Source organism: Penicillium diatomitis, assembly GCF_028827545.1.
Source record: "Penicillium diatomitis strain IBT 30728 chromosome Unknown utg000004l_segment0_segment0, whole genome shotgun sequence".
Taxonomy (NCBI): Eukaryota; Fungi; Ascomycota; class Eurotiomycetes; order Eurotiales; family Aspergillaceae; genus Penicillium; species Penicillium diatomitis.
In genome coordinates, this window is record NW_026623176.1 from 3,105,953 (window position 1) to 3,132,558 (window position 26,606).

General features: G+C 51.4%; 11 protein-coding genes across 11 annotated transcripts; 4 read left to right on the forward strand and 7 right to left on the reverse strand.

The window, feature by feature from the left end:
- Nucleotides 1-1,367: 1,367 nt before the first annotated feature.
- N7539_004316 (uncharacterized protein) lies at nucleotides 1,368-1,753 on the reverse strand (the record flags this gene model as incomplete). The annotated part of the gene is made up of 2 exons (XM_056933918.1): nucleotides 1,368-1,538; nucleotides 1,613-1,753. The coding sequence occupies 2 exons, from the start codon at nucleotides 1,751-1,753 to the stop codon at nucleotides 1,368-1,370; spliced, it is 312 nt and encodes a 103-aa protein (XP_056791459.1).
- A 9-nt stretch (nucleotides 1,754-1,762) lies between these two features.
- On the reverse strand, nucleotides 1,763-3,130 carry N7539_004317 (uncharacterized protein; the record flags this gene model as incomplete). Its single annotated transcript, XM_056933919.1, has 3 exons — nucleotides 1,763-2,008; nucleotides 2,093-2,367; nucleotides 2,674-3,130. 3 exons carry the CDS (start codon nucleotides 3,128-3,130, stop codon nucleotides 1,763-1,765), a joined length of 978 nt encoding a protein of 325 aa, XP_056791460.1.
- Nucleotides 3,131-6,891: 3,761 nt separating this feature from the next.
- Nucleotides 6,892-7,122, forward strand: N7539_004318 (uncharacterized protein; the record flags this gene model as incomplete). The annotated part of the gene is made up of 1 exon (XM_056933920.1): nucleotides 6,892-7,122. The coding sequence occupies one exon, from the start codon at nucleotides 6,892-6,894 to the stop codon at nucleotides 7,120-7,122; it is 231 nt and encodes a 76-aa protein (XP_056791461.1).
- Nucleotides 7,123-7,394: 272 nt separating this feature from the next.
- N7539_004319 (uncharacterized protein) lies at nucleotides 7,395-7,631 on the forward strand (the record flags this gene model as incomplete). The annotated part of the gene is made up of 1 exon (XM_056933921.1): nucleotides 7,395-7,631. One exon carries the CDS (start codon nucleotides 7,395-7,397, stop codon nucleotides 7,629-7,631), a length of 237 nt encoding a protein of 78 aa, XP_056791462.1.
- Nucleotides 7,632-9,242: 1,611 nt separating this feature from the next.
- Nucleotides 9,243-10,040, forward strand: N7539_004320 (glycoside hydrolase family 128 protein; the record flags this gene model as incomplete). The annotated part of the gene is made up of 1 exon (XM_056933922.1): nucleotides 9,243-10,040. The coding sequence occupies one exon, from the start codon at nucleotides 9,243-9,245 to the stop codon at nucleotides 10,038-10,040; it is 798 nt and encodes a 265-aa protein (XP_056791463.1).
- A 1,051-nt stretch (nucleotides 10,041-11,091) lies between these two features.
- Nucleotides 11,092-12,886, reverse strand: N7539_004321 (WD40 repeat domain-containing protein; the record flags this gene model as incomplete). Its single annotated transcript, XM_056933923.1, has 3 exons — nucleotides 11,092-11,946; nucleotides 12,105-12,268; nucleotides 12,355-12,886. 3 exons carry the CDS (start codon nucleotides 12,884-12,886, stop codon nucleotides 11,092-11,094), a joined length of 1,551 nt encoding a protein of 516 aa, XP_056791464.1.
- A 1,756-nt stretch (nucleotides 12,887-14,642) lies between these two features.
- On the forward strand, nucleotides 14,643-16,100 carry N7539_004322 (inositol phosphosphingolipid phospholipase; the record flags this gene model as incomplete). The annotated part of the gene is made up of 1 exon (XM_056933924.1): nucleotides 14,643-16,100. The coding sequence occupies one exon, from the start codon at nucleotides 14,643-14,645 to the stop codon at nucleotides 16,098-16,100; it is 1,458 nt and encodes a 485-aa protein (XP_056791465.1).
- Nucleotides 16,101-16,690: 590 nt separating this feature from the next.
- Nucleotides 16,691-17,767, reverse strand: thiA (thiamine thiazole synthase; the record flags this gene model as incomplete). The annotated part of the gene is made up of 2 exons (XM_056933925.1): nucleotides 16,691-17,337; nucleotides 17,425-17,767. The coding sequence occupies 2 exons, from the start codon at nucleotides 17,765-17,767 to the stop codon at nucleotides 16,691-16,693; spliced, it is 990 nt and encodes a 329-aa protein (XP_056791466.1).
- A 1,789-nt stretch (nucleotides 17,768-19,556) lies between these two features.
- On the reverse strand, nucleotides 19,557-22,843 carry N7539_004324 (uncharacterized protein; the record flags this gene model as incomplete). Its single annotated transcript, XM_056933926.1, has 5 exons — nucleotides 19,557-19,663; nucleotides 19,728-19,889; nucleotides 19,990-21,039; nucleotides 21,107-21,506; nucleotides 21,575-22,843. The coding sequence occupies 5 exons, from the start codon at nucleotides 22,841-22,843 to the stop codon at nucleotides 19,557-19,559; spliced, it is 2,988 nt and encodes a 995-aa protein (XP_056791467.1).
- A 459-nt stretch (nucleotides 22,844-23,302) lies between these two features.
- On the reverse strand, nucleotides 23,303-25,206 carry N7539_004325 (putative MFS transporter; the record flags this gene model as incomplete). Its single annotated transcript, XM_056933927.1, has 6 exons — nucleotides 23,303-23,613; nucleotides 23,697-24,048; nucleotides 24,096-24,567; nucleotides 24,659-24,823; nucleotides 24,891-24,924; nucleotides 24,990-25,206. The coding sequence occupies 6 exons, from the start codon at nucleotides 25,204-25,206 to the stop codon at nucleotides 23,303-23,305; spliced, it is 1,551 nt and encodes a 516-aa protein (XP_056791468.1).
- A 162-nt stretch (nucleotides 25,207-25,368) lies between these two features.
- N7539_004326 (uncharacterized protein) lies at nucleotides 25,369-25,787 on the reverse strand (the record flags this gene model as incomplete). Its single annotated transcript, XM_056933928.1, has 3 exons — nucleotides 25,369-25,569; nucleotides 25,616-25,753; nucleotides 25,776-25,787. The coding sequence occupies 3 exons, from the start codon at nucleotides 25,785-25,787 to the stop codon at nucleotides 25,369-25,371; spliced, it is 351 nt and encodes a 116-aa protein (XP_056791469.1).
- Between the last annotated feature and the right edge of the window lie 819 nt (nucleotides 25,788-26,606).

Genomic DNA, 26,606 nt, shown 5'->3' on the forward strand with positions numbered 1-26,606 from the left:
TTCATGGGAATTTCCACTTTTTTGGCATTACACAACGCCCATAGATTTGCCCTTCCGTTTTCAGTAGGAAATCAAGGCTCGTTCTTGTTCCGGCATCTCTTCCTGGCTTGCTAGCAGAGATGGCTTAATGCTCGAGATAAGATCAACAGCCATGTTCTGACCCGGGAAATGCCTAGATCCTAACGAGACTTATGGCTTGAGTAAGTATGATGCCACACGCACGGACGCAGGGGCGCTCATGCAAAGCGTGCAAGATTCAGGTCTGGTAGACATGTTGTCGGACCTTGAGACTCGCTTGAGTAGGTACACAACACCAACCACCGAGGTACCTACCTAATCATGTATGGTGTATGGGCTCTGAATGAATATACCTACTTTGAAGTCTTTGGTCAATAGGTACTACTTTGTTGTAGAGCTACTGTACCGACCTATATGTCTGTGGTCGAAGAGCCGAAAATTGGTGATTAGTATTTCATTCATGACCCCTCAGTCTCACGGTCGACTTGTATTCTCGCAGAAGGAATGCTCTGACCAACCCTGAAGTATATCTATACTTGATCAGTCCCTGGGGACACTCATCAAAAACACGTTCATTCTGAATCATAGGTTTTGCGGGTTCAGTTCTCGCTGAGTCGACAGTTGACCCCCTAAGTGCTAAGGTTAAGGTAATGATTCTAGATAGTGCCAAGGAGAAGGGTTGAGTAATGTTTGAGATGAGCACGATGGACCGAGAGGAAGTAAGATGCTTGAGATTTACAAGCAAAGTAGGTAGATCCTTTGCATCTCTGAGACAGCGCAATAAAAGGAACGGGCTAAGAGAAGGTCGATTTTCTCGATTGATCTGCGATAGCGTCTGGAGAAGTGATAGTAAATGAAACCTTGATTATTCATTTTGAAGTCTCCGGTTCACTCCACGAGAACCTTGAAACCAAGGGTGATGACCTCGTTGAGAGTGAGAGACTCCCTGGGACTCGAGATCTCGAGTGAAGCGGCTTTTGTTGACTGATATCAAGTACACGGATGAACTTTTGCACATGTCAGTAGGACTTATGCAAAAGTTACCTTGCTCGAAAAGAAGAGATAGTGACCCCGTGTCTGGCAATACTCGTACCAATTCTAATCATGGACAGCGGGAATCCGTCATCACCTGCTCTGATAAATGGCAGAGGTCAATGATTGGCATAGAACCGATCAAATACACCATCGCCAGTGACGGGGGTAATTGAAAGCGGAAGTTTCTGGCCGTCATTGTTTCGATCATTGACAGTCTTGGCCTTGGTCTTTACCGCTCATGACTGAGCAGCCTGGAGTTCGGTCGTGGCCGTGACCTGATCGCCCTGGTCAAGTGCCTATCTGGATCATAGCGATCAAGTGCTGGCAGAATTTGGTTTACTGCATGGCAACCGTCGACCAAGGGGCCACATCATTTGCGAATTCCTTGATTGCCAAGCCATGCGCGAAAGTGTGTTTGGCAGAGTAGTCAACAGATCCAGGCGACCGACCAATTTGGAAGGTTTGATATCCTTATTTTGCTCGTTCTGGAAAGCTAAAAAGACTTATGCCGCTGCGTCCAAAATTCATCAATATCTTGACTCAGCTGTGACGCACAGACTTCTGAAGAGCGATACGGCCAGTTCTGGTCGAGGTCGACGAAGGCGAGCAGCGCGTCATGGACGTTATCATTGGCTCCTGCTAGTTCACGAAGAACTGCAGCCATGGAGTCGTCGGCGTTGTACGTGGGATTGTTCCACATATAGTCGCCCTAATTTGCAAGCGCAGGCATCGTGGCATAGGCTTGTTCCATTGAATTAGAAGTAAAGCAAAGAAGATACTTGTAAAGGTCCGGAGCACCGGGATCAGTGAGTGGATTGAGAAACAGTCGATCGCGTTTGCCGTCGTTGACGGGAAAGTTGTCCCACAGGAACAATTTGTCGGTCACGTATGTGGAGTCCGCTTGTTGAACGCTGGTCTTGTTGATTCGATCGCTGAACACCGCTTCGCCTGTCCGCTAGATGCTAAAATTCTTGTTCAGCATCGTGCCAAATTCTCCCTTGTACGGGTCCGGCGCGCTGCCGGCATAATTTGTCGGAACGGTTTCAAGATCGTTCAGACTATTTGAGATGATATATTCCTCCTGGACGGGGTTCAGATAGTAAGCCTGTGCATCGGCGAGCCAGTGCCAGTCACCTTCATCCGTCCGCTTTGCCTTGTCCGAGTCGCAGTGGAAAACGGTGGGTATATCGTCAAAGGCGATATAGAATCTTCTGACGCCAAGTATGCGAGCCTGGTCGAACTTTTTGATCGTTGCTTCAAAGTCAGCCTCGACGAGTAGCACAGATCCAGGCCGGGAGACAAGGCGAATGTGAACTCGACGTGATTGGTATTAGCAGTATCAATCAGCTCCTGAAGCTGTGACAGTGCATCGCCGGTGTAAAGAGTACGCTACTGCGCGCGAAGCAAGGGATCGTCTTTTGGGATTGTAGATGTACGTGTTCATTTTGTGTTTGCCATAGAACACGAATTGGTCCAGTCGTGCCTGGTGGGACCTCGGTTCACCATAAAAACCCTCGATAGAGCCCCGGATCGACATGAGCGGCCAGTCGCGTATATGGGCTCCAGACACTTTGTGATCTTTAATAAGTTGGCGGAGTGTCTGCGCCGCATAGAACATACCACGCTTGTCCACGCCATTGAGCACGATGGTGGCTTGTCCGCCATGTGTGCCGGTTGCGAGAATATAGCCATCCGGGAGCAGATCATCCGCAGACTTGCCGGTGAGAGATCTCGCAAGATCAGCGGCAAGCTGGTTCTCAGATTGAGTGACCGCGACAATCTGTGTTCTTTTGCCTGTCGATGGGAATGAAACGCCGACCTTTCCACCAGCCAGGGATACGATGGTTTTGATCACGTCAAGTGTGCTGGAATCTGTCGTGTTCCCGACGACGAGGGTCACATGTTCTTGCGACAGTGATATTGCTTGGCCGTGGGAAGACAGCTCTTGCGGAGTAGGAGTGATCTTGAACGACTTATTGACATGATTTGCAGGTGTCTCTTTCGCAGTGACGACGACAAGAAGAACTTGGGCCAGAGCTGACCAGTGCACTAGACTTCGCAGAGAGAAGGGTACCATAGTTGCGATGGAAGATTCGATTGGAGATGAATGATGGCCCTCACTTGCCACTGTGAGACTCAACAGGCAGGTTTTCGTCGGCCTCGGTTTTGTCTACCACCAAGCCAAGACGGCAACGAAGTAGGGTTGGTTATATACTACGTGAATGTATCTCAATCTATGATCATCCCGCAATCTCACTTGCCGGCTGATCAGAGGAGATAGTAGCAATCTGCCTCAAAGCCTTGCCATTCCGATTTGTCTGCTCTCCGCAGGTTGAATGTAACACTGATCTGCACAAGCATCAGCGTCACTTCCCCTCTTGGAGACAAAAGGGCAAGATCGTCAATCCCGTGCTCACACCAATGTGTCCCTCGACGAGAGATCTTGTGTAAAGCGGCCGTCAACTCCGTCGTAAAACCTTGAGAGTGGCCCAATTACGAGAAGGACGTGATGCCACTTGATATTCGTCATCGATTTTATCAGGCCTCACCCAAAGCTTCTCCCTGTATTTTTTTTGCAGCATCATCCCTGGTGTCCGATTGCTCTGTGAGTAAGCGAGTGTTCCTCTCATCTAGATCAGGATTGGGAAAGGATCAAAAAAGGTGGTCGCATCGTGGCCCTGGCTGAGATGAGATTCCACCGGGTTATTTGGGATTCTATGCGGGAGTTGCATTATCCCCTCACGAACCTTTTCCTCCGGGTTGCTTGCTCTGCCGGCGGGGGGGGGTGGGTTGGTGACTACCGAAGGTAGATAAAAGTGGCATAGTTTCGTCATTCTCAACGGCCCGGCGTGCGAGACTTTATGTTCTCATCGCATAGCATCAGGAGGTCTCTCTCCCATGAGGATGATGAAAGATACCACTGGGAGTTGACACCTGTACCAGTGTACACTGTCAATCCTTGTCAAAACCTCACTTATGGTGATCCCTGTGCATCTCCATTATTAGCGACAAGACCAGTCCTGTGAGCCTTGATCGTGAACATTTACTGTCTTGATACCCCGACATGCGGAGAAAGGGCTTCTTCAATGTTGCTCCGGGCTTCGAAAGGAGAACATACGGAATGGTAAACCTACCGGAAAAAAGGCAATGCGGAAAACCAACGGATGAAAATCTGCATCATTTCAATTAATGACTGATCTGCAGAGCACGGGTCCAGCGTCATCAGTTCATCAGTTGGATTGCAGACCAGAGGGCGAAGAAGCCAAGCCAAGCCTAGGCTAGGTAGGTAGGTAGGTATGACGGACTAAGATCTGCCACAATGCCGATGGACAATGCCACACATCTCTTGTCCATTGACTTTGCCGGCACCCATCAATAAGGAGTGCATGCTTTCTTCAACCGAGGCTTTTCGTATACCGGCATAGTCAGGACGAATTGATCTCAGCCACTTGCGTCAAGTCCACCAATTCAGTGTCAAACATGCATTCGGTCCAACGTCCTAGCGAGGCTTCGCGTTTGAAACTCAATGGCCACTTTCTCCTTGCTTTCTGTTCGTATGGCATGTGATACTGCCGCCTCACCGCAGTCCATAGCTTAGGTAGAATCTCTCCCCCTTAACAATCTCACTCCTCATCCCTCTCACACATCGATACTGCTGCCCCTACCGTAGCCGTATCTCATCACTTTCATCGTCTCCCTGTATAGGTCTCGGTCGATCAAAGAGGGCACTGATATCCAGCCTCCTGGGGGATGGAAAGCCTTTTATCCCCGGTAGACAGTTGGAGGACCTGAGGATTGCCCTCTTGCAATGGATCACGTGGATCGCAGATCAGATAACGTCGATCGTTTGGACTGCGCGGTCTCGACACTGCTGACTCGCCTGGTGGTGCACCAACCTTGATTGCTAGATAGATATAGTAGCCTAGTCGGTTAGGTAGATAGTGACACTTACAACATCTAATTTCCTCCCTCTGAACCAAAGCGGACTCAAGTCTACCAGAAAGTGCAGTTGTGTTGAAATATTCCTCGAGCCGAGGAACACGAGAACGTCTAATTGAGATGGAGACCATGCTACCAATGAGAATACCCGGAGTAGTTTCCCCGGCTTCTGTGAAAAAGCGACTGGGTCATTTAGTCATCATCCGCGAGTGTTCGGACCATGGACGGCGCTGCTTTGGCTCCTGGCTCGATTAGTTAAAATGATCCATGTTGTTGTGACAGCCACGGCGGGGGTCCTGGATATAGTCCGTTCAGTAGTACTACAATACTGAGTACAGTGTCCTGTAATTGGGGATCGCTACTGGGACTTTGGGATAGAGAGGGAAGAAGGTCAAGCATCGATCTTTTGAAAGGAAGAGTGTGCCCGGCGGATTTACTTGACGGTGATTGATGCTTAACTTGGAGAGGTCTGAAAATTAATGAGCATGCACTGGAAAATAAGACCGAGTATTGCATGTTCGAGAGCGTCAGTGGTCAGTCAACCTTTTGACTGGATAGACATTAAATCTCTGTGTGCCGGTACGTGTGACTCAATCTGCTTCTGGAGTCGAGACCCTGAGTGGACCATGGAGAATGGACTGGTGAAGATGGATGAAGCCCTAAAGGCGGGCTTCTTACCGTTTGACCGGGCGCAGTGTCCGCTGTCTGGCAAGTCCTGGTGGTCTTGAAGATTTTTGAAGTGGAGGTTCGCGTACCCACACGGATGGAGTGCACGAGGAGAAAATTCCGTTTCCTTCTCGAATCCATAGCAATACGCCTGGGTCGATTGAACTAAGTTAATGTGTGTACGTCTGTAAGTGCACGACGGTGCAGTGAGACTCTTTTGTTTCTTCTGGCCGAGAGTGCTTGGCTGTCATTGGTCTGTCGTACACTCTGACAAGCTCCGCATGGAATCCGGACCGGCAATGAACAGACCAGTTTCGTACAATCTCCCACTCGGGCAAAGTACCGTCAACATTGAACATGGGTTGGGCATGTCATTTCAGGTTACAGATGTTCCCCGCGACACGTACAGGTCCGCTGGAGACCATCTCGCGAAGGACTCCAAAGTGCAAGTGAGTCGTGTCCTGACCGGCGACGTCGATTCCTCGAGGGCGACGTATGCCAGGACGTCAGACGTACAAAGAAAGTTCGATTGCGCAGTGTTCCTGAAACACCGGCGTCGATCGGATGTTGGGGCCGCGTCCACCTGGAACGCTTTGAATGGCCCGGGCTTGTCCTCAGTGGTGGCGCGCGCCATTTTCTCCGTTTTTCCATTTCGACTTTCCTGAGTAAAGCAAGCGTTTCCCTTTAACTCTCTTTGATGGTCCCATGAGTCGGGGCATCGTTGCGCGGCTTCCAACGACGCTTTCGCCTTTCTGAGGCAGGCTTGTGCTGGAGGAGGGAATCTTCACCGACCGGGATTGTACCCGGACGGCATTGTGGATGGTCAGTCATCCTTGAGTCGGAGAAATGCAAGAATCGGAGACTACTGGGGCGGGACCACTTGATTGACAACCGATTCCAGTTCTGGGTGGTGGTCCCCAGCGTGTTTGAAATGGGGCATTGTACAATGTAGACCAGTCGGCCACGTCGACTTGGTGGCACCGAGCCACAGACTACCTCTTAGATCCATTCGTCTTCTTTATCTTGCCGAGTGCCGATGAGAGTCTGCTTTCGGTTTGGCTTCTCCTTCTGGCCTGGCTCATTATTTGGAGGTTGCATTCTGCAATGCTGTAGGGCCAGGCCGTGATCAAACTGGATGACAGCAGCGTTCTCGATCTGGGTCTGAGCGCATGTAGACCGATTGGTCCAGCAGTGGGCGACTCGCCCTTGAGCCCTCCCCAATTTTGGAGGGCCATGGCCTCGTCGGGCATCGTTCGGGGCTCACAACTAGCCCACTTGTACAGTTGTCAGTTCCCCGAGGGCCCCGTCGTGGCTGGCCAGATAGGCGTAGGTGCCCAGGTCGATGGCCTCCCCAGTATTCCGACACAGGTGTGCAAGACGGCAGTGGTTCAATCACCCAGTATTGTCTGGCTTGGCAAGACCTTGCTCATCTGGGTGACAGCACACTGCTCGTCGTTGTTGTGATGGCGCAAGGAGTTGGGCTTTTTCTCTCTGCAAACGTCGGGCGGTCAGCCAGCGACTTGTCCACCTCTTGTGTCAGTACAGTCCCTATCCAAGTATCTGGACCTTAGTAAACCATCTCCAGCCAATCCGCCCCGTCGCTTTCTACTCTCTCTCTCTCTCTCTCTCTCTCTCTCTCTCTCTCTTTGGGCCGTCGATTCGAGCCCTTTGGCTCTGCTGGTTGTGCCCTGAGCGGACCGTCCAGGTACCACTAGGCGAGCGCCACCGGTCCACCAATGGCCAGTGTGGCCGAAGCGTTCCAGACGGCCCTTTTGCAAGCTTTCGTCCGTGGTCGCACTCGTCCTCGTCTCCACCATCGGAGCCCCGCTGCTGCCATCTCATTGCTTCCAATGTTCAGTGCCGGTGGAACACAGTGCGCGGTTGATGGGGAATTGTGTACGACACGAGACGGTTCCCAAATCCCGCGTGGTCGTACCGCACAGCACCGAGTGTCGCCTTCTGTCGGTGCCTGAGAGAGCGCGCCTGCCAGGGGCCAGCCAATGCGTGGTCGCCCACCGAGCTGTTTTTGGGTTAAACGCCCGTCCCTGGGCATATCCTTCGCACTGGCGAAGGATGTGTGGGATGTCCCACATGTGCCTGGCCTGTGTGTCCTGTTCCTGAAACTCCCCGAGGAGACTCCAGAGAGTTTCATGGATCATGGCCGTCCATGCGTGCGTTCTTGGTGCAGCGGCAGGCTCGGGGTGTCGGAGCATATTGGCCAGTCCACCAGCCCAATCTATAGTGTAGTATAACTATGCAGTAGTCTACTGTGATACACTACTACCGCAGCCCAATACTCCAGTGTCAACATGCGCCGACTGCTAAACTCTGTGTCTAGCGAATGCGTCTGGGCCTCGGATCGGGGCTCGGTGGAGTTGTCCATGAGGGACGGTGGAGTCGTGGAACAACTGGAACTTTGCCTTTGTCTGTTGCTGCGCCGTGCAGGCATGATGATTCGTGAATGGTGTCCAGTCCAGGGGAAAAACAGACCGAGCAAAAGTGATGGAGAATGTCCCCGCTGCATCGTCGGGCCCCCTCTCGACTGGAGCCATTAACATCTCATTTTTCCACGATGCAGCCAATCTGGCTTGATGGAGGACCCCGCCAGGAACACCTTTTTCCCTTCACCAGCAACAGTCCAAAGGAATCGACCCTCTCGTGTGACCAATCAAACAATAATCTCGCTCTTGTTTGTCCGTCAGAAATCCACTCGATGCGACACACACACACAGCGCGAGTGGGCAAGGAAAACAACAGAAACAAAGAAACAAACACTCACTGTCCCAGGCTGCAATCCAGTCGACAGTCAGTCGACGGACGACGTCGGGGAAGCAGAGGGAAAAGCACAACACAACATCCTTCTATACAAAGAAAGAGTGTTCCCCTTGCATCCAAATGGGGCAGACAAGGATCGTTCCGTGGATGATGCAGCCTGGAAAGAGGGCCGCTTTGCATACATCAACGCCATGAGCAGTACTTCCCAATCCAATCGCGGCCTCGATTGCCCTTTGCATGACTCTCCACCGAGTCCACTCTGTCACTTTTCTCTGCTCTTGGCGAGAAAGGAAACAACGATTTGCGCCAAAAGGGCAAACAACGGGCACGCAACAAGAAAAATAAAAGAAATCCAGAAAAATCCCATCATCTAAAATCAAAGAACAAAATGGAAAAAGACGCCGTTCCAGCCAGGCGGTTACGGGCTCCGCAGGCAGGATCGGCTGGCGTCCAGAACTCGAACACACAGTCTCATACAATATGCGCCGACGAGAGTCCGGGCGTATAAATATCATCTAGTCGTCCGTCACCATTCATCTCTCTTCTCTCTCTTTTTTTCTCTTTCCTCTTCAGTCAGCGGCTCTGAACCATTCATTCCTTTCTTTCGATCCTTTTGAGATCACCACTTCGATCCTTTGATCTTCTAGTCACCTGTGCCGTGCACGGTCTAGTCCTTCCTTTTCCCTACACACACACACACACAATCATTCCTTGAGAACGGGTTTTCTCGCATTTCAAGTTTCCACATTCCTTCTTTTTTTTTGCCCTACGTGATCTCAACGAATCCATTTTTCACCGGATCAACCAAAATGGTCGCTTTCACTCGTCTGTTCACCACCGGCCTCCTGGCCACCTCCGCCATGGCTGCCCCCATCGTGCAGCAGCGGAGCTCCTCCGGCAAGCGTGGTGCCGCCTACAACGACATTGGGACCGTCCAGCCTCTGAGCGCCGCGGGGACCGTCTCGTGGGCCTACAACTGGGCCATGTCTTCGTGGGGTCAGGCTCTGCCCTCCAACGTCGAGTATGTGCCCATGCTCTGGGGTGCCAAGGACTTTGGCGGCTGGTTCGCCGCCATCGAGACTGCTCTCTCGTCCGGCTCCAACTACATCATGGGTTTCAACGAGCCCGATATTGGCTCCCAGGCCAACATGAGCCCCGCCCAGGCCGCGGGTTACTACCAGAACTACATCACCCCCTTCTCCGGCAAGGCCAAGTTGATCTCCCCCGCTGTCTCCTCTTCCACCAACCAGGGCATGGGTCTCTCCTGGATGAATGAGTTCCTCAACGACTGTGCCTCCTGCGGTATCAGCGGTATGGCCATTCACTGGTATGGCGAGACGGCGGATCAGTTCAAGTCGCACGTGTCCAACGCCCTCACCATGGCTGCCAGCCACGGCATCTCCGAGGTCTGGGTTACCGAGTTTGCCCTCAACGCCGATGTGGGCGGCGTGACCAACCCTGCCAACACCGCCGCTTTCCTCGCTGATGTTTTGCCCTGGCTCGACGCCCAGCCCGGCGTCTCTCGCTACTCCTACTTCATGTGTGCCGAGAACTATCTGGTCAACGGTAACGCCTTGAACCAAGCCGGTCAGGCCTACATCTCCTAAGTGCATTGCACTTGAGCACTTTGGGCTGTTCAGTCATCCACATTGAACTGCCACCTCACTTGCTTGTGCTCTTTCCCCATGCAATTGTCTTTGCAAGAGCGGACACGGGAGGTTTCAAAAATAAACACGGAGAAAAGAGAAAAAAAAAATGAAAATCGCGACGCGTCATACGAATCTACGAAACAACCCAAAATGAATCGATGGGACAAGATGGCGCCTTTTTACGTTTGCTATGATTGGGAAACTACGTTCGTTTCCCAAGAGGAGCTTTTGAGGGAGGATTTTTGGGGTGTTCTTTGCTTTCTCTGATCCATGTTATCTGCGAGGGCGAACATGATGAGCAGGGCTCTCACTTCTCATCTCGAAGTAGCTACCTCAAGCAAAATGATCTTTTTCAGAACCTGAATGCTTTTCAAGCGTAGTCTCTCAGAGCCCTTTGCAGATCTCACCAACAGTATCCCATAACTCTTCCCTAGTAACATACACAAGGATCACTCCAGTCTGAGCACTGTGCCGGTATGCCCAACGAACTTGACCCCCTCTCCCGAAGAGCACATTTGAGCAGATCAAGTCCAGTCAACATAACGCTCAAGTCTCAGCTTCGGATTCTCACTGCCCAACTCGGCATCGGACCAAACACTTTCGGACCCGGCAATTACAAAAGCACCGCGTGCCTCTGAAAGACGGGAGATTCTGCGACCCGGACTTCGTCGCATAGATCAAAGGATATTTTTTTAGAGGGAATACTCAATCCCTCAAGTCGGAAGCATAGATCCCCTTCCACGATGTTATGACGCTTTGTTTTTTTCGAGCTAAGATTTGTGAACAACTCCTGACGCCGGGGTATTCTCCAGATTAGGAAGAAGAAACATCAAAGCACAACGCAATCACCTCCTATACCCAGTATCCAAAATATGACCCGACGCGCTCCCAATGCAAATGCAATATCAGACCGGCTATGGCAGAAAGTAACGATAGGGGAACCATGGGAGAGGGGAAAATGTAATGCCGACATAAAGGTGGAGATTCGAATGTACGGCCCGGAAGTCGTTCAGGTCATCTCGACATCTTCTGCACGCGCCGGGGTGGTTCCGGTCGTGGAGGCAGCCTCGGACGGAATATCCACCATCTCATTGTCACCGTCGTCGGGGTCAGCTATGGCTTCGTGGTCGATGACGTTCACAGGGGCGAGGGCCAGGCCGGTAATAGGTGCGCTGTCATGTGCGGCGCTAAGACTTGTCCCGTTCGCTTTGGGATCTTCCACAGCATCATCTCTTTCTTCTTCTTCTTCCTCCCACACTCGAACAGTCTTGTCAAGGCCACAGCTCACAATGAGACGTTTGCCATTGTATTTCCCCGTATGCACTCCCAAAACAACATCAGTGTGGCCCTCGATGCGCTGCAGAACCGACTTGCTAATAATATCCCAGCAAAGTATAGCTCCGTCTTCACTGCCGCTGACCGCAAACGCCAAAGGCGGATCCCGCTTGGCCGCGTCAGCGTCCGATGAGTGATATCCATAATCGCCAAAACACCCCGACAGGCTATATTTGTTGTTGACGTGGCCCTGAAACGTCTTGATCACGCGACTCTCGACGTAGTTCCACATGCGCACACAGCCGTCCAATGTCCACGCGAGAATGTATTTCCCGTTCGGCGAGAATTTGACACAGGTCGCCGGGGGGTTGTCCTCGTGCACGAGCGTTTTGAGACACTGTCCGCTATGTGTGTCCCACACCCGGACGAGGCCGTCCAATGCGCAGGAGACGATTAATGTGCCGTCGTGGACAACGTCGATGCCAGCGACTGGATCGGAGTGTGCGGGTAGAGAGCGCATCACGCGCGCACGACGTACATCCCACACAAAGACGGCTTCGTCATAGGAGCCGCTGACGAGGATGTTGCCCTTGGGGGCGAATGCAATTTGGTAGACGTAGTTATGGTGGCCTTCGAAAATTTTGCTGTGAGCACGGGCCCTATAGCAAAAGACCAGTGTCAGGGTAGTCGCAAGAAGACGAATCCAGAGAGTTCGACGATCGACGAAAGGGCTTCATATCAACTCACGGTGTTCACGTTCCAGAATCGTATTGTCTTGTCGTCGGAGCCGGAAGCAATCCACTGTCCATCGGGACTCCATGCGATGGTAGAAATACCAGCAAGGTGACCCTCAAACGTGTAAATCAACCGACCACTTGAAGTATCCCAAACCTTGACTGCTGCATCGGCACCTAGATTCAAGAAACCACTGAAGATTAGCATCCGCTACCCTGTCAAGACATCGACCATTGCCCCCCACCCCCGCAACCAAGCATACCTCCACTAGCAATCATTGAGCAGTCAGGAGAGAACTGTACCGCCGACACGCCGCGCAAGTGACCGCGCAGTACAAACTTCTCCTTGTAATTCAGACGCTCCGGTTTAGCACGTGTCTCCACCGACGGCACCGGCGTCGATGAGTTGTCCAAAGATCCCTCACGCTCAGAGATACGCCCCTTCCCATCATGGTCCATACCATCCTCGTCGTGCGATCCCCGGTCAGACTGGTCATTGCTGCTCAGGCCCGCATTGCGATCAATTGGCGAGGGACTCCTGCGCTCCTGTGCATCAAGCCAATATTCATCCGTGTTTCCACTTAATTCAGCAGAGCCCCCTGATTTCCGATCTTCTCTTCTTCCATGTTTGCCTCGTTGGGGCGAAGCGCTTCTCTCTCTTGACTTTGACCAGCTTCGTCGCTGGCTTTCGGCCTCGGCTTGTCCTGCGCCGGGAGCTGTCGCACTTGACATGATGTCCGCGGGAGATTGATCGCGGGGACTGTGGCGACGGGGGTGTGGGCGCGCTTCCTCCATAGGCGAGATACGGTCAGGCTGGAACCTCAATGGGCCGCTAGTGTCTCTTGTAACTCGGTGGTGGTAGGGTGTTGTTTATTTCGTAAAGCATGCAATTTAATTCAAAATCTCCCCGCGGCGGCCGAAAACAAAGCGATAGTCTTATCGCCCTTTGCCAGGTGGGCGGTGAAGGTCGACTCGAGGTGGGTACCTAACCCGTAACTATGGGTAGGGAGGCAAGTAGGATAGGTAACCTACTACCTGAATAGGTTTGGAAGTTAGGTGACCTATCACTCAATGACTGTGTTCCGTCGCTCGCAGACAATCCCCAGTGTAATATTGTGAGCTTTGAGGTAGAATATTCCGTCTGCTGGAACAGCATATGGTATATCATTCTCTAGCTCCACTACCCGGTCGATCATTCGAGGTCTGAAAGGTAAGTCTGTGCTCTTACTGCCGTTAAGTCTTTCAATCACAAAGCCGAGGCTCTTTGTGGTCGACTCAAAAGTCGAGCTTTCTTCTGACTCATGATGAACGTACAAAGAGCCAGTCAGCGTAATGGCGACGAGCACGTCGGAAATCAGACGTCGGTATAAGAATCACTGCGTGCCAAGGCAAGAGATCTCAATCTCCTAGTTCTCGGAAGTTGACTGAGAGAAGTAATAAAGACCTTTCTGGCCTTTGACTTGAACTATAAAAGATTGTCGAGCGTGGCTTATAAGGGATTTACTGAAGTGACGTACTGGTGTCTTTAGTGACAGAGACATCGGCAGTCCCCAGCCAGGGTACAATATCCTATGTGTAAGTGACGTGCACGCCTTTCCGCGATGCTGGATGAATGTAGGGCACAAAAACCATGCATTCTTTCTGGAAGATATCGAGCATGGAGACAGATCAAATATCTACCAGTTTCACTTGTCATAACAAGGGTAGCATGTACTCTCGATCAGAGCCTCGAATTTGAAAGAGTCATATAGGGCGACCACCTGGGTACTCTTTACAAGTCAGTGTGGACTCATGTGGCAGTAGACAGGGTTCAGCTGCCTCGCTCAAATCGCGAAGAACATCTAGGTATACGATTCGCCCCGCCTGGTGTCCACGCTTGATGCTGATTCTATTGATTTGAAAGCGGCAGGCGCCTATGTAGGCACTGATGACGCTGGGTCGCTGGCCCTGCTTTGGACGGCTACCACGACCCCTCCTCGATCTCTTCATTTTCTCAGGACAATATTGTCGGAGGACATTTATCACGTGTGAACATTTTGAGGGACTTCTTAGGGCCTTGCAGGGAGATTTCGTCTATCGGAGACTCTGGAAATCCTACTGAGCAGGGCGGCCGTCGACTACGCGGACGGACAGGCCTTGGAAAACATCCCGCTGGATACAAAGTGGCATGATGCTTTGGGCTCTCTGTAGCCTGCAATGTCTCGAGAGTTGCCCTGGAGCAAATCGAAAAGACTGCAGGCTTTGCAGTAATGAGTCTCGACAATTGTTATTCAATTTGAGCAAGACGGGCACCGATTTTGTTTGTATGTCAGGGCAACCGGCTTCCATAAGACTTGATGGTGCATCGAGGCGCTAGTCCAGGAACGGCAAGACTAGCCACATTGAGCCACCTGTCCGGCAGCATTTCATATTACATCATCAATCCACGGGCACCTTCCGTCCAGATTGATGGCTTCCCCTTGGGGAAATTCCAGTGAAGCCAACCTAGGATAGATATCTCCAAAAGAAATCTCAAGCCAAGTAGCCTGCCGTGGGCTACATACCAGATTCAATGGCGGCTTCACTTCCCCCTACAGAGCCACCAACTCACATTCGAATTTTAACCCTCAACTGCTGGGGCTTGAAATTCATCTCCAAGTTCCGTCATGAACGTCTATCGGAGATTGGACGGCAGCTTGCTCTGGCAGACACGCCGCCCGAAATTGTAGGACTTCAAGAATGCTGGACCCAGCAAGACTACCAAAGCATTCGCGATCAAACGCAGCATATTCTTCCCTATGGGAAATTCTACTTTGGGGGCATTTTCGGTGCCGGGTTGGCGATTCTGTCAAAATGGCCCATCGAGGAGAGCGGCATGTATGGGTACCCGCTGAATGGGCGACCAACGGCGTTCTTTCGAGGTGACTGGTACGTTGGAAAGGGAGTCGCCTGTGCTCGAGTGCGTTTTGGACCAGGAGCAGCCGACGTCGCCGAGGTCTTCTGTACACATCTGCATGCGCCGTACGAGCGGGAACCGAACGACTCCTATTTGTGTCACCGTACCGCGCAGGCCTGGGAGATTTCGAAATTGATGCGCGGTGCTGCTGAGCGCGGTCATCTTGTCATCGGTCTAGGGGATTTCAACATGATTCCTTCGTCTTTTGCGCACAAGTTGATTACTTCGCAAAGCCCGGTCCGCGATGTATGGCGTGAGCTACACCCTGACTCGTCCGTTGGCGGATGGCTAGAGGCCTCAGAGCAGGCGCGAAAGACGCCGGTTCCCTCGGCCGAGTACAATCTCACCGAGAATTGTGCTACGTGTGACGGCCCCTTCAACACATGGCGCTGGCCCAAAGAGAGACAAAAGCAACTGTTCAAGGGCCATGAAACACCCGTCGACAAGAACGAGCCTGATAAGTACGGCAGGCGTTTGGATTACATCTTCGTGGGCGACGGAGGCTATGCGCCTGACTTCCCTGCGCCACGGTGGACAGTCGAATCCGCACAGGTCAGCATGACCCAGCGCCATCCGACTCTACGCTGCTCACTCAGTGATCATTTCGGCGTCGAGGCTGTCATCACTCGAATCCCGGCTGGTCGAGCCCTGCCCACTACTCTTTCCTCTCAGAATGACATGCCAAATTCATCTGACTCACCTCCCCTGACAAAGACCGCCTCTACCTCCCTCGCACCCAACGCCAGTCTTTCCACCGAGACATACGACATCATTCTGGGCATGATCCACAAGTACACATTGCGCGAACGCTCCCAGCGTCGCTGGCGCTTGGCACATTTCATCGTCTCGATCTTCGTCTCTATTGGGTGTATGGTCGGTGTGTGGTGGGTCGGCAATCGCACGTACATCGGTTTCATCCTGGTCCTGGTGAGCACATTGAACTTTGGAGCCGGTATTCTAGATGGACTGATTGGTGGCCTGTTCATGTCTGGTGAGATTCGTGCTTTAAAGGAATTTGAATGGGAAGTTCGCAATGCCCGGAGCTTGGTGGTTGCTGCTGAAAAGGGGGTCTAGTGGAAAATCTGAGAAGTGGCTGGCCCAACAAAACGAACCTGGACTGTGGGGAGAGCTGGTTGAGGTGTGTTGTTAGGGCAGTCTTGGTGTACTAATCATATGTATAGTTCTTCTTAATATTGCCAATCCAAGATTGCGTTGTGTCAGGCACGTCAGCGCTCGCTCTTAACAGAATTAATAACGGACACGGTAAGTTGGATCTAATTTAATCGCTGAAAAGGCACTTGATCCTTGTTCAGACATCTACCATGTGGCAGACAAACGAATCATAGTCATGGTCAAGCTTCAACCTTACTCGGCGACGCGGGCTCGAGAGCACGGGCGTGGCACTCATTCGTCGAGATATGCGACTCGACGCCCTACATTCCGTATGAAACAGGCGGTACACCTGCACAGATAGACAGAGAGCAGTCTTCACTTCTAGACAAAGACGTCTCCTTTACGTCTATTCAGAAAAAGCCTTCAAAAAGCAACGAGCGTGGTTAAATTCAGTCTCATGTGAACATCACAAAAAAAAGAGCGTGGCTACTAGTGCATATGTCCCATGAAAGGTCGACACTGCAAACTGCAAAATCCGAGTCGCTGTCCGTCTACTCGGCACACTCGCGCTTACGCTCGTCAAAGACATTCAAAGCCTCTTCGGCGGCCTTCACGCCACTCATGACCATCGCACCGAAAGTTGGACCCATACGATTGAAACCGTCGATTTCAGAGAGTTCCATGCCACCAATGATCAGGCCCTTGGTGACTTCACGAGTGTTCTTGACAATGGCGTCCTCGGCCGCGTTCATGTCCAGACCGCGCATGCCACCCAGTTTTTCAATGGTGTTCATGGAGACGAGACGCTTGGCACAGAATGCGCCGAAGGGACCGTCGTGGCCGGTGGTACTGATGATCACGGGCGCGTTGATAGTGTTGGGGTCCATACAGGAGTGGTCGTCGTGGTGGAGAGTTACCAAGGTCCAGTTGACGACCACGCCGGCAATGCGAACGCTGTCACCATCGCGGCGGGTGATCAGATCCTCGACACAGGTAGCGTTGAAGAGCTTGACGTTGGGGAAAGCCAGGACGCGCGACAGAAGAGTCGAGGTGAAAAGAGCCGCGTGCTTCACGACCACAAAGTTGGGGTTGTTCGGCTCCTCCTCGAAAGGAACACCCAGCTCATTCAGGAACGCATCTGCGGGGCGTCGCAGAACCATGGCAGAGAAAAGTTGACCACCAAGCCAAGCACCACCCCCTGCACATGTACAGTTGTTAGCACCAGGTGTTTAGTTTCTGACCTGCCGCAATGCCCTGAGAATAAGAGATGATAGATGTAACTGACCAGGGGACACGGAGGCCTCGAGAATGGCAATCTTCAGGTCTGGACGGGCCTTGGCCAGCACATAGGCAGTGCTGAGGCCACAGGATCCTGCACCGACAATGACAACGTCACTCTCAGCGAAGTTGTCCAAATCCTGATAGTATCGCCGAGTCATGGCACGCGAAACCTGACTCTCACGAATCGGAGCGAACTTGAACTCATCCCACTTGCCACCAAACTGCTCCAGGAGTTTGCTCTGGCCCTGGCCGGTCAGGGCTGTAGTGAGTGTCTCGGACACATTCACTTTACCCTTGATGTCGGTGACGACGGGGGCAGACTCGTACAAGGCAGCAGGAGGAGACATGGTGAGTGATTGGGATCAAGTCGAGTTGGTGACTTGACACTCGAGGTTAGTTACACATACTTACTGTGGGAGTGGGGGGGGGGGGAAGGAGGGGAAGGCAGTGATCCTTTCGCTGGTATTATCCAGATATCAAGTTATGACCGTATAATCTCAGAACGAACCCACGTCAACGACAATCCAGTGAGCGCCGGCAAGCCGTCAGGGTAGATGACTACCAACGACTGCTTTCAAGCTTGCTTCCAGATTTCCGTTGACGAGGAGAACGAACACCGGTCCACGCCCAGAAGTTACCTGAGATACCTTGATCCCTCATAGATAATTTGCCCAGCCAAAGCATATCCATTGCTTCCCAGCCGTACAGGAGGGGCTGTGTGTACTTTGAACTGGTGGTGTTCTGCACATCAATTGCGTTAGCTCCAGGCTCCTGATCATGGGCAGGTATGCGAAAGGATGATAGTTACGATAATGGCTGAGTAGCTGGTGATGTGGTGTGCACAGTTAACGGACTCGTGGAGTGGAAGAGAATAGAGAGAAGGATGATGATCTTAGATGAGGGGTAGAAAAGCTGGTTAAATACGTATACTTCGACACATGACTGAATTGAATTCACCCCGCCTGAAGGACCTTCCAAGAATCTGGAAGCTCCACCCAGTAAGAGTCACCACTCCGTCCCAGAGCTCCATCTCGTTCTACTTCCGCCACTTGGTATTTCTTCTTTGAATTGATCTGCTCTAATTGTTCGAGCCCCAATCGACAATGGCCCGAAACAATCCGACCGGTGAACATACTCGTCAGACATGAGGATTCCGGGAGGGGTAACGTTGATCGCATCATGACGCATGTGTACCACTGGGAGATCTTCGTACAGTGTACACATGTTCCTCTATCCTGCCTTTTTCACAGTCCTTTGCAACGACGCTGGGTATGTTGCTGAGCTCTATTCGCTGGGTATGTAGTACAGCTATTGCTCGTGACAGTCGCACGAGATATAGCCCTGCACACTGCCTATTGCCCAGTCCAAATGCTCAAAATCAATGATGACAGCTTTTTCTCGTCTGCTCATGGTCGTGCAGTGATCGACCGAGGCGATATACTTCCCGGAGTACTGTGCTCCTGGACGACGACAAGGATTACCTCAATCCGTCTGCGCCAAGTCACCCCGATCTGACCCGCAATCGTGCATCAACGCTGTCTCCACCTGGACAAATGAAGTAAATGCCTCGAGTGCTCGACTGGTCCGCGCCGAAATCAGGAAACATAGTAAGTTCCGTGCTGAAATTGAACTCGAACTTGCGAAACCTTCAATGTAGATCAATGGGCGGCGTTCCAGCGCCATCCTCTACATTATCCGGCTGAAAAGGCACATCTTCATTTCCAAATGGTCGACTCTCCGTTGATGAACTGTGGTCTATTTGACCGGCGGAGAAAAGGGCACACAGAATCAATTGGTCGTCATGAGTTTATTGTCGATCGAGCTATTTCGTTCCGCGAATACCACACAATTATATGGCCCTCGTGCACAATCAAACCCAATGGGCGGGTGTTTTCACCGAAAGGAAGAGTCAAGCTGGAGCTCGATCCGCCATCACAAGTTACTAGATATTCGACTTGACTCTGGGTCGTTGTTTGCAAGGAAAGATGAGCAATATAAGTTCGAAGCAAAAAGAAACGGAAAGCTCGCTGTACGAACTACGAAGTGACATATGACTTCTAGGTGACAAGGTGCCTGTAGGATGGGTATAATTGAGACTCGAAAACAAACATTGTACAGAAATAGCCTGTCAAGGGTTCACACCCTGACGGCGCCGACCAGGCTGTCGTCGGAAGCTGGAAAGATGCGGCCAAGTTCCGAGGAAATCTGCAGAAGCTCATCCGACAATTGGCCACTAACGATAACTGCGACAGACCAGTTAAAAATCCATCTCTCAATATATGAAGCATTGCCGCAGGATATACTGACTGTATGCATAGAGTAAGGCGTAGTCTTCGTCGGTCGTCACGTGTGATGCATTTTTGTCTTGTCGGAAGCGAGAAATTTGTGCGAGCAACTCGTCTCGCGCCCGAGCGACATTTGCAGGGACATCCTCTAATGTGTGTCCAAGATTGACGGTGGAGGCGATGACTACAGCAAAAGAATCGTCATTAGTCAACTCCATATAGACAGGACCAAACTTGCCAACAAACCCCACAGACGCATGTTTTTGGCATGATGAAGAACCTACTTCCAAACAAATGGCTGATGCAGTCGGACAGTCGTTTTCTGGTAGCTGCGGTGTGCTGCAGGAGCAGAACTTGTCCTTCTGAAAGACTAGACAAATTGCAGAGGACCAAATCGAGGGAATGGAAATCATCCACGATCTCTCGCGTCCTCTTAATCACCTGGACGTAGGTGGCATCAGGGAACCGGTCTTTTAGCTCGAATTCGGATAAAGCCGATTGTCGCAGAGAATTCAGCTGAGAGAGTAAGCGCTGAACCTCGGCTCTGGCGTGAGTTTTCATGTAAAGCACAGGCAGCTGCACATCACCACCGGAAAGCAGACTCAAGGGCTCGGACTTCCAGACATCGGCAAGCTGGACCCATAGAGAGTGCAATGTCTCGTCCAGTTTCGCTCGCGCTCGAATCGGCCAGATACCCCGGGTGACAATGATACCCCAGATGTTGCCGAGCATAACGGAGACTACGCGGCGCAAGACGATGGAGGTGATATCAAGATGTTCAGTTCCATCATCCGACTGATCTGGATCTGCCTGAGAATAGGAAAAGGCATAAAGCACAGAGAGGTTGTAGGTCAGGAGGATAAATCGACCCATAGGCCCTTGACCCTTGACGAGAATCAGATAGAAAGGGCCAATGGCCATGACAAAGCCTAAGAGCGCCAGCTTAACTGCGTCTTCCCCGGCAAGGTACCAGGCTCCAATCGAGCAGAGGCCACCGATGCATGTTCCTAAGAAGCGTGCAAGTCCAGTGGTGTTCGAGGCGCCGATAGTCATGGAGCATACCAACATGTAGGAAATCAGACCCCATTCTCCCCGCCAGGCTAAATATATCGGTCTTGTGGCAGCGATAAAGGAAGGAAGTGCAAAAATTGCGGCTCCGATTCCGACTTTGAGGGCGAATTTAGCCTCGTCTTTTCGCAGAAACGCAAACGGCCTGACAACATCATCTTGGGATCTGTATTGACGGGCCGGAAGATGTGGCGTGCCCTGTGAATGGGGCACCAATGGAATTGAACGCGGTATATTCTGCACGTTTCTTGAAAGGCTTGCGTCGCCTAGCTAAAAATCAGTTACCATGTATCAAGATGCAGACAGAACTATTTCAAGAACAAGTCGACTGACCGCTATGTGGAAATGACATGCGACGCCAACGACGTGGCCAACAATTAGATAGTAGCCAGTCCCTCAAGGCGTTTAGGGGCCGGGGATCAGTATCGGTTTGGAACTCGGTAATTTTCAGCACGAGACCTTTGAGTTGCTCACTCAGCTCAAGCAAAGATACCGAGAAATATTCGCTGTTGGCAAATAACTCCTCAAGTCTCGATTTGTCCACCTGCGCAGGTGATATCCTTCCCCAGTCTTGTCGCAACGACGAAAAGACTGTGCGACGAGCGTTCCGATATCTGTGAACTGCCTCGGTGATCCTCATCACCAATTCATCGTTCATCATATGACTGTGCACGGTCGTGGAATTGAGGTTGACTTCTGCGAATATCTCATGCAGCGTTTGAGCATGTGACATCTGGCTTAAATATCAGTTGTTGGCAGTTGAGACACGGCCATACAGGCTTCTTAGTTCGTTGGACATACAATTGGCTCTCTAAGTCCCCGGGTAAGTTGCTCAAATATCTCGGCCGAAGAATGAGTCGATAATGGCAGATCATCCTCCTCCGCTATTATGTCGCAGAGCTCGTGGCTCACTATGCGAGAACTGGCTGTCGGGTCGAACGCATTCTCATCACGCTGTGTAGTGATGTCCAGATTGTTACTTGGAACAGGGCGAGAGATCGGCAACGAGGTTCCCGTATTGTTTCGGTGTTTTGCGCGCCCTAGCAACTTGGATTGTAAAACCACTGCACTGCGCAAACCACCTAGACCATGTGTAATATCTCGGACGAGGTGCATCAGATCCTTCTCTATTGTATGCTGCCGCTGCGTTCCAGCCACATAGTGTTCGAGCTTCGTCTCGCCCAGTAAAGCAGTTAATCGACCAAAGGTCTCGTCATGAAGCGCGGCTGTTTTGGTGAAGTCCTGCAGTTGAATATCTTGGTCCGTGCCATGGATGAACCCCTCTGAGATGCTCATGAGCATTGTGGTTGCGGTGCTCGCTAGAACCGACAGCTCTCGACGAAACTTTTTACGCGCCGAAACAGGGAAAACAGCAAAGGAGACAGCTGTTGACACGCCAATACCAAGCAGAAGCATCCTCAGTATTTGAGATATCTTCGTGAAGGAAAGGTCACCCGACTGTACTGCACCTTCCTTTATCAGAACCAAGATGGAGGCCAGCGAAGCTAATGAGCACGCGATATTGACGAGGGGATCTTGTTGTCGCTGCTTGACCCATCCTATCAATCCGAAGCCACCCGTGACGAAGATTATCAAAACAACGGCATGGCCTAGTTCAATTAAGCCATGCTTCCGGTGGAAGGTGATTGTCACCCACATGCTCCCTAACGACAGGCAGGACGCGAAGAGAAACGCAACAGATGCGCATATAAGTGCCTTGTACATGGCGCCTTGCGATCGTGCCGGATGAAAATAGACGGTAATCGTGGCGACCAAATGTTTACCGTATTGCTTACCAAGAAGGGCCCCAACAAATGGAATAAAGACCGCCATGGAGGCAACAAAATATGCGAAGCTGCATTTGAATATGCCAACTAGCTGTCCGGAAGTGATGATAGGTCTCGACTGGCGCCATGTTTGCGAAACTCGATCAAATGTATGCCGCAGTAGAGAATTTCTTCGTGTCAAGTCCCCCTCGCTGAGAACAAATGGTTCAAGCTCTTCCAGCTCCTCGTGGGTGTCGTGGCGCATACCCAGATTCATCGGGCTATGCGGGTTCGATGTCCGCATGCTCACAATCGCGATGACGTCAGCAGAATGAGGTTGAGGTTCTCTGATCAATGACTATGTGTGCACCCTGCAGGAAGCGCGAGATTCACTTTCAAGCACAGGTCAACTTCATCGCTCATCCAAGAGAACGGTATGACTGAACACTCGATCTTCCGAGAACCTCGAATATGTTAGACGGTTTTTTGGGTTCGAAGACCCGCTGTAGGCTCCAAATCTCCACATTCTGCCCCTCAAGGGCTACCGCTTTCCATAAAGCGGGCCAAACATCAACCAAGCCTTTTCCGGATGCCTCCCAATTCATGGATAGAAGCTTGGACCTCTCATCCGGAGAAGTGCTACGACTGACTGGCATACGATTTGCAAGTGACGGATCGTAGTCGGACTTCTCGTCAACCTCATACCTCAAAACTGGTTATATCGAAGCTGCGTTCAGATGATGCTGCGTGTGTGTTTTATTTTTTAAAGTACGTATCTGAAGCCGGCGCCGTAGTTATCCTCAGCGGCAATCTCTCCACCCTTGCCCGGATTAGAGTCCACTCTTGGGCCGTAAGTGTTGTCCAACTTGCGGTTTTCCCACGCCAGCAAAACTCGAAGACATAGTGCCAAAACTGCCGTGAAGAACATGAACGCGGCGCAAATGGACATGCCTTTGATGTATCGTGGAGCTCCCGAGTCAGGGAAAATATTTGTTCCAAGGAATGGGCCGCACTGGCCGATGAGGTTCAGAAGGACGATGCTTCCGCCACGGCGGGTATCAGATCCCTGATTATCTGTGGACCGAGTCAGAATACATGCACAATGTACAAGGTGCAATTACTGTCGGGATTGGCAAAGATGAAGGTATACCACTCACTCAGAACCCAAGGCAAAATATTTGCAATAGAAGGGAAAATTCCACAAGCCGCCAAAAACACACCCAGATATCGGACTCCCACTGGCTTGCAAGTTGCGAGTAAGACATAACCAATACCGCCAATGGTGGACAGCCCAGCAATCATCAACCCACGCTGCTGGATGCGATCTGCGATCCAGGTCGTCGCAATGGTGCAGAGAAATGACGCGAAGAAGGGGGAGCCGTCAGACCTTGTGCATTGATGGCTGTGAACCCCATTTCCTTCAAGATGGTGGGCAGGAAAACCGGCAGTGAGGAGAAGCTCACATTGCAGCTGAAATACATCAGCTACGAACAAGAACGCAATGGTCAGCTAAGGCATCAAACTCTTTCTTCCCTTCAAAACACGAAGAGACATACCGCGGTGAACCAAGCTTTTACGTCCAGAAGAGTTGCAAGCAACTCCCTCCACTGGACCTTACCAACTCGCTCCGCCTCTCCGGACTGTTGAAGGGCACGCGCGCGGGCAACTTCTTTTTCTTCGTTTGTCAAAAATCTCGCCGACGAAGGTGTATCTGGAAGGAAGAACCATGCCAGGATGGCCGCGGCACAAACAGGAACACCTTCCACTAGGAACAACAGTCGCCAATTGGCCAATGCGGCATGTCCAGAGGTAATTCCATACGCTAGCGCTCCTGCAAATGTATTTGCAAGGGGAGCGGCCGACAAGAACAAACCACAGCGAAGACCAAGCTCATGGCGACGATAGAAGAAGGAGAGGAGGTACGGCACACCCGGTCCAAACCCGGCTTCGAAGATACCCATCAAAAATCGGAGTGCCATCATTCCTTGCCAATTGGTCGTTGCAGCTTGGCATGATGCAACCAAACCCCTATCATAAACAATTAGTGCCATTGGCCAAATCTGCTTATATCGCTCGGAGGCGGAGAGAAGAACGACTGCCGATCGAATGATGGCCGTACCAGGAAAATACCATCAATGTCGCCCATTGATGCGGCTTCACAACTTTCCACATCAGGGCCAAGAATTCGAACAGTGTATATGAAATGTAAAAGATGGTCAACAGCCAGGAATAGCGATTGCCCGTTAGATTGAGGTCTTCCGCCATGCCAGCTATTTTGGCATTTCTGCGAGAGTACAGTCAGTCGCAATTGATTTACACCTTCTCATTTGCAAGTTGCCGAGTGCACGAACCCAATGTTACTTCGATCCAGGAAAGCGAGCAGATCTGTTTGAAACGAGCGATTAGCTTTGTCTCAACAGCTGATGTCTAGGATTGACGGAAGGCCCTACAAAAGAAGGCCATCAAGGTGGGCACATGTAGATCCAGTTTCCTCAGTACCCTCTTCTCCAACTCCGGGCTGAATGCCGTCAAGGAGGAGGCGGCAGCATTGTGTCTGCTGGGCGACGTATATTCCTCGTAGTCAGGGACGGCCTTCTCAGGATCCGTGTCTGCGACGGCATGCTGGATCTCCTCATGGGCTTCATTCTGAGTGCGGGAAGGGTCCATTTTCACCACGGAGGCAGTTGGTTGACAAGATGGCGATGTTGAAGAGCATAGGACTTGGAAGTCTTTCTTGTTCATGCGCACTTCAAGGGAGGGAGGCAAGCAATGCCGATCATCTCGCATGGCCAATTCCAACCATGTGCGGGGGTATCATAGGATCGGCATTCAACCGAACTTGAAATCGGTCGCATGCGCTGGATTGGATTGCTTTTGGGACCACCAACTGCTGGTGCAGCTGCGACGGTCGCAGTGATGCTTGTAGCCGACATCTTGGATTGACCAGTCACCTTGGCTGGAATGCCAGATGGGGCAGCGATCCGCAGCGAACTCGGCGCCGTAGCCATCCAGCTCTTCTCCTGTTTCTCGCTTGACTTATCATCTGCATGGAGATGGAACTTTTGTTCCGATTCACTTTTCCAAACACATATTGAGCACGCTGGTCAGGTTGAACGAGCTTGATGAGATCCAGAACGGCTTCGAGCGCAGCAGTCTCGAGGTTGTACAGACCCTCAAGCCAATGACGTTGTACCGAGCTGAAAATGATCGACCGCTTTGGGATGATATCAAATTACACTCTCAGTCATGATGGGTAAAAGTGGGCAAATACAGTAATAATGAGTGCCGTGAACCTGTGAAGAGCGTCCGACTCGGTGGAGCAGAATCTTTGGCCTCGGAACTTCCGTCTTGTGCGTTTCCCTCTGTGGTCATGAATTCAGGTCACTTAGTAAGTTAGTACGGACATGCTCCCCGTGTTATACCACAGAGTACAGTCAGCTACCGGCTCGGCTACCTGCGAAAACATGATGCGGTTCCCTCAACGCGCAAAGGCGAGCGGCAAGCTCCCGGCCGTGAAAGTCCCGGGTGGAGGCATCAGCCGCGCAGATTGACCAGGTTCACAAGTCGCGCCGCGAGACAAATACAAGCCCATAGTCACGATCAATCGCACGATTGGAATCAGAGCATTTCGAGTCATCCACCGAGGAAAACAAGGCATATCATCAGTTGCGATCCGCAGCCACGGCGGATGAAGCCAGCTTCGGACAATTGTGAATCGAATTAAACTAAAGTTAGTAGTTTTGAAAAGCTTGTTACGACGTGAAGAGACCACATAAGGACGTCAGGATCTCACTTCCGGCGCAAAACTCATTGGGTAGAAATGGAAGCGGCGTTTGCATGTTAAGTGATTGGAGGGCTAACATAATAAATAATTATATCATTATCATTTTATCGAAGCCGCAAGCTCTTCTTTGTAAAGCATGGATGAGTTTTATCCGTCTTTCGGACTGTATCAACTTGCAAATAAAGTCAGCGATTCCTTTCATCTCTACTTCATAGGTGAGCTTTCCTAGGTCGATATTTACTACTACTGACGACTGCACGACTGCCCGTACCATTTAGTTTAC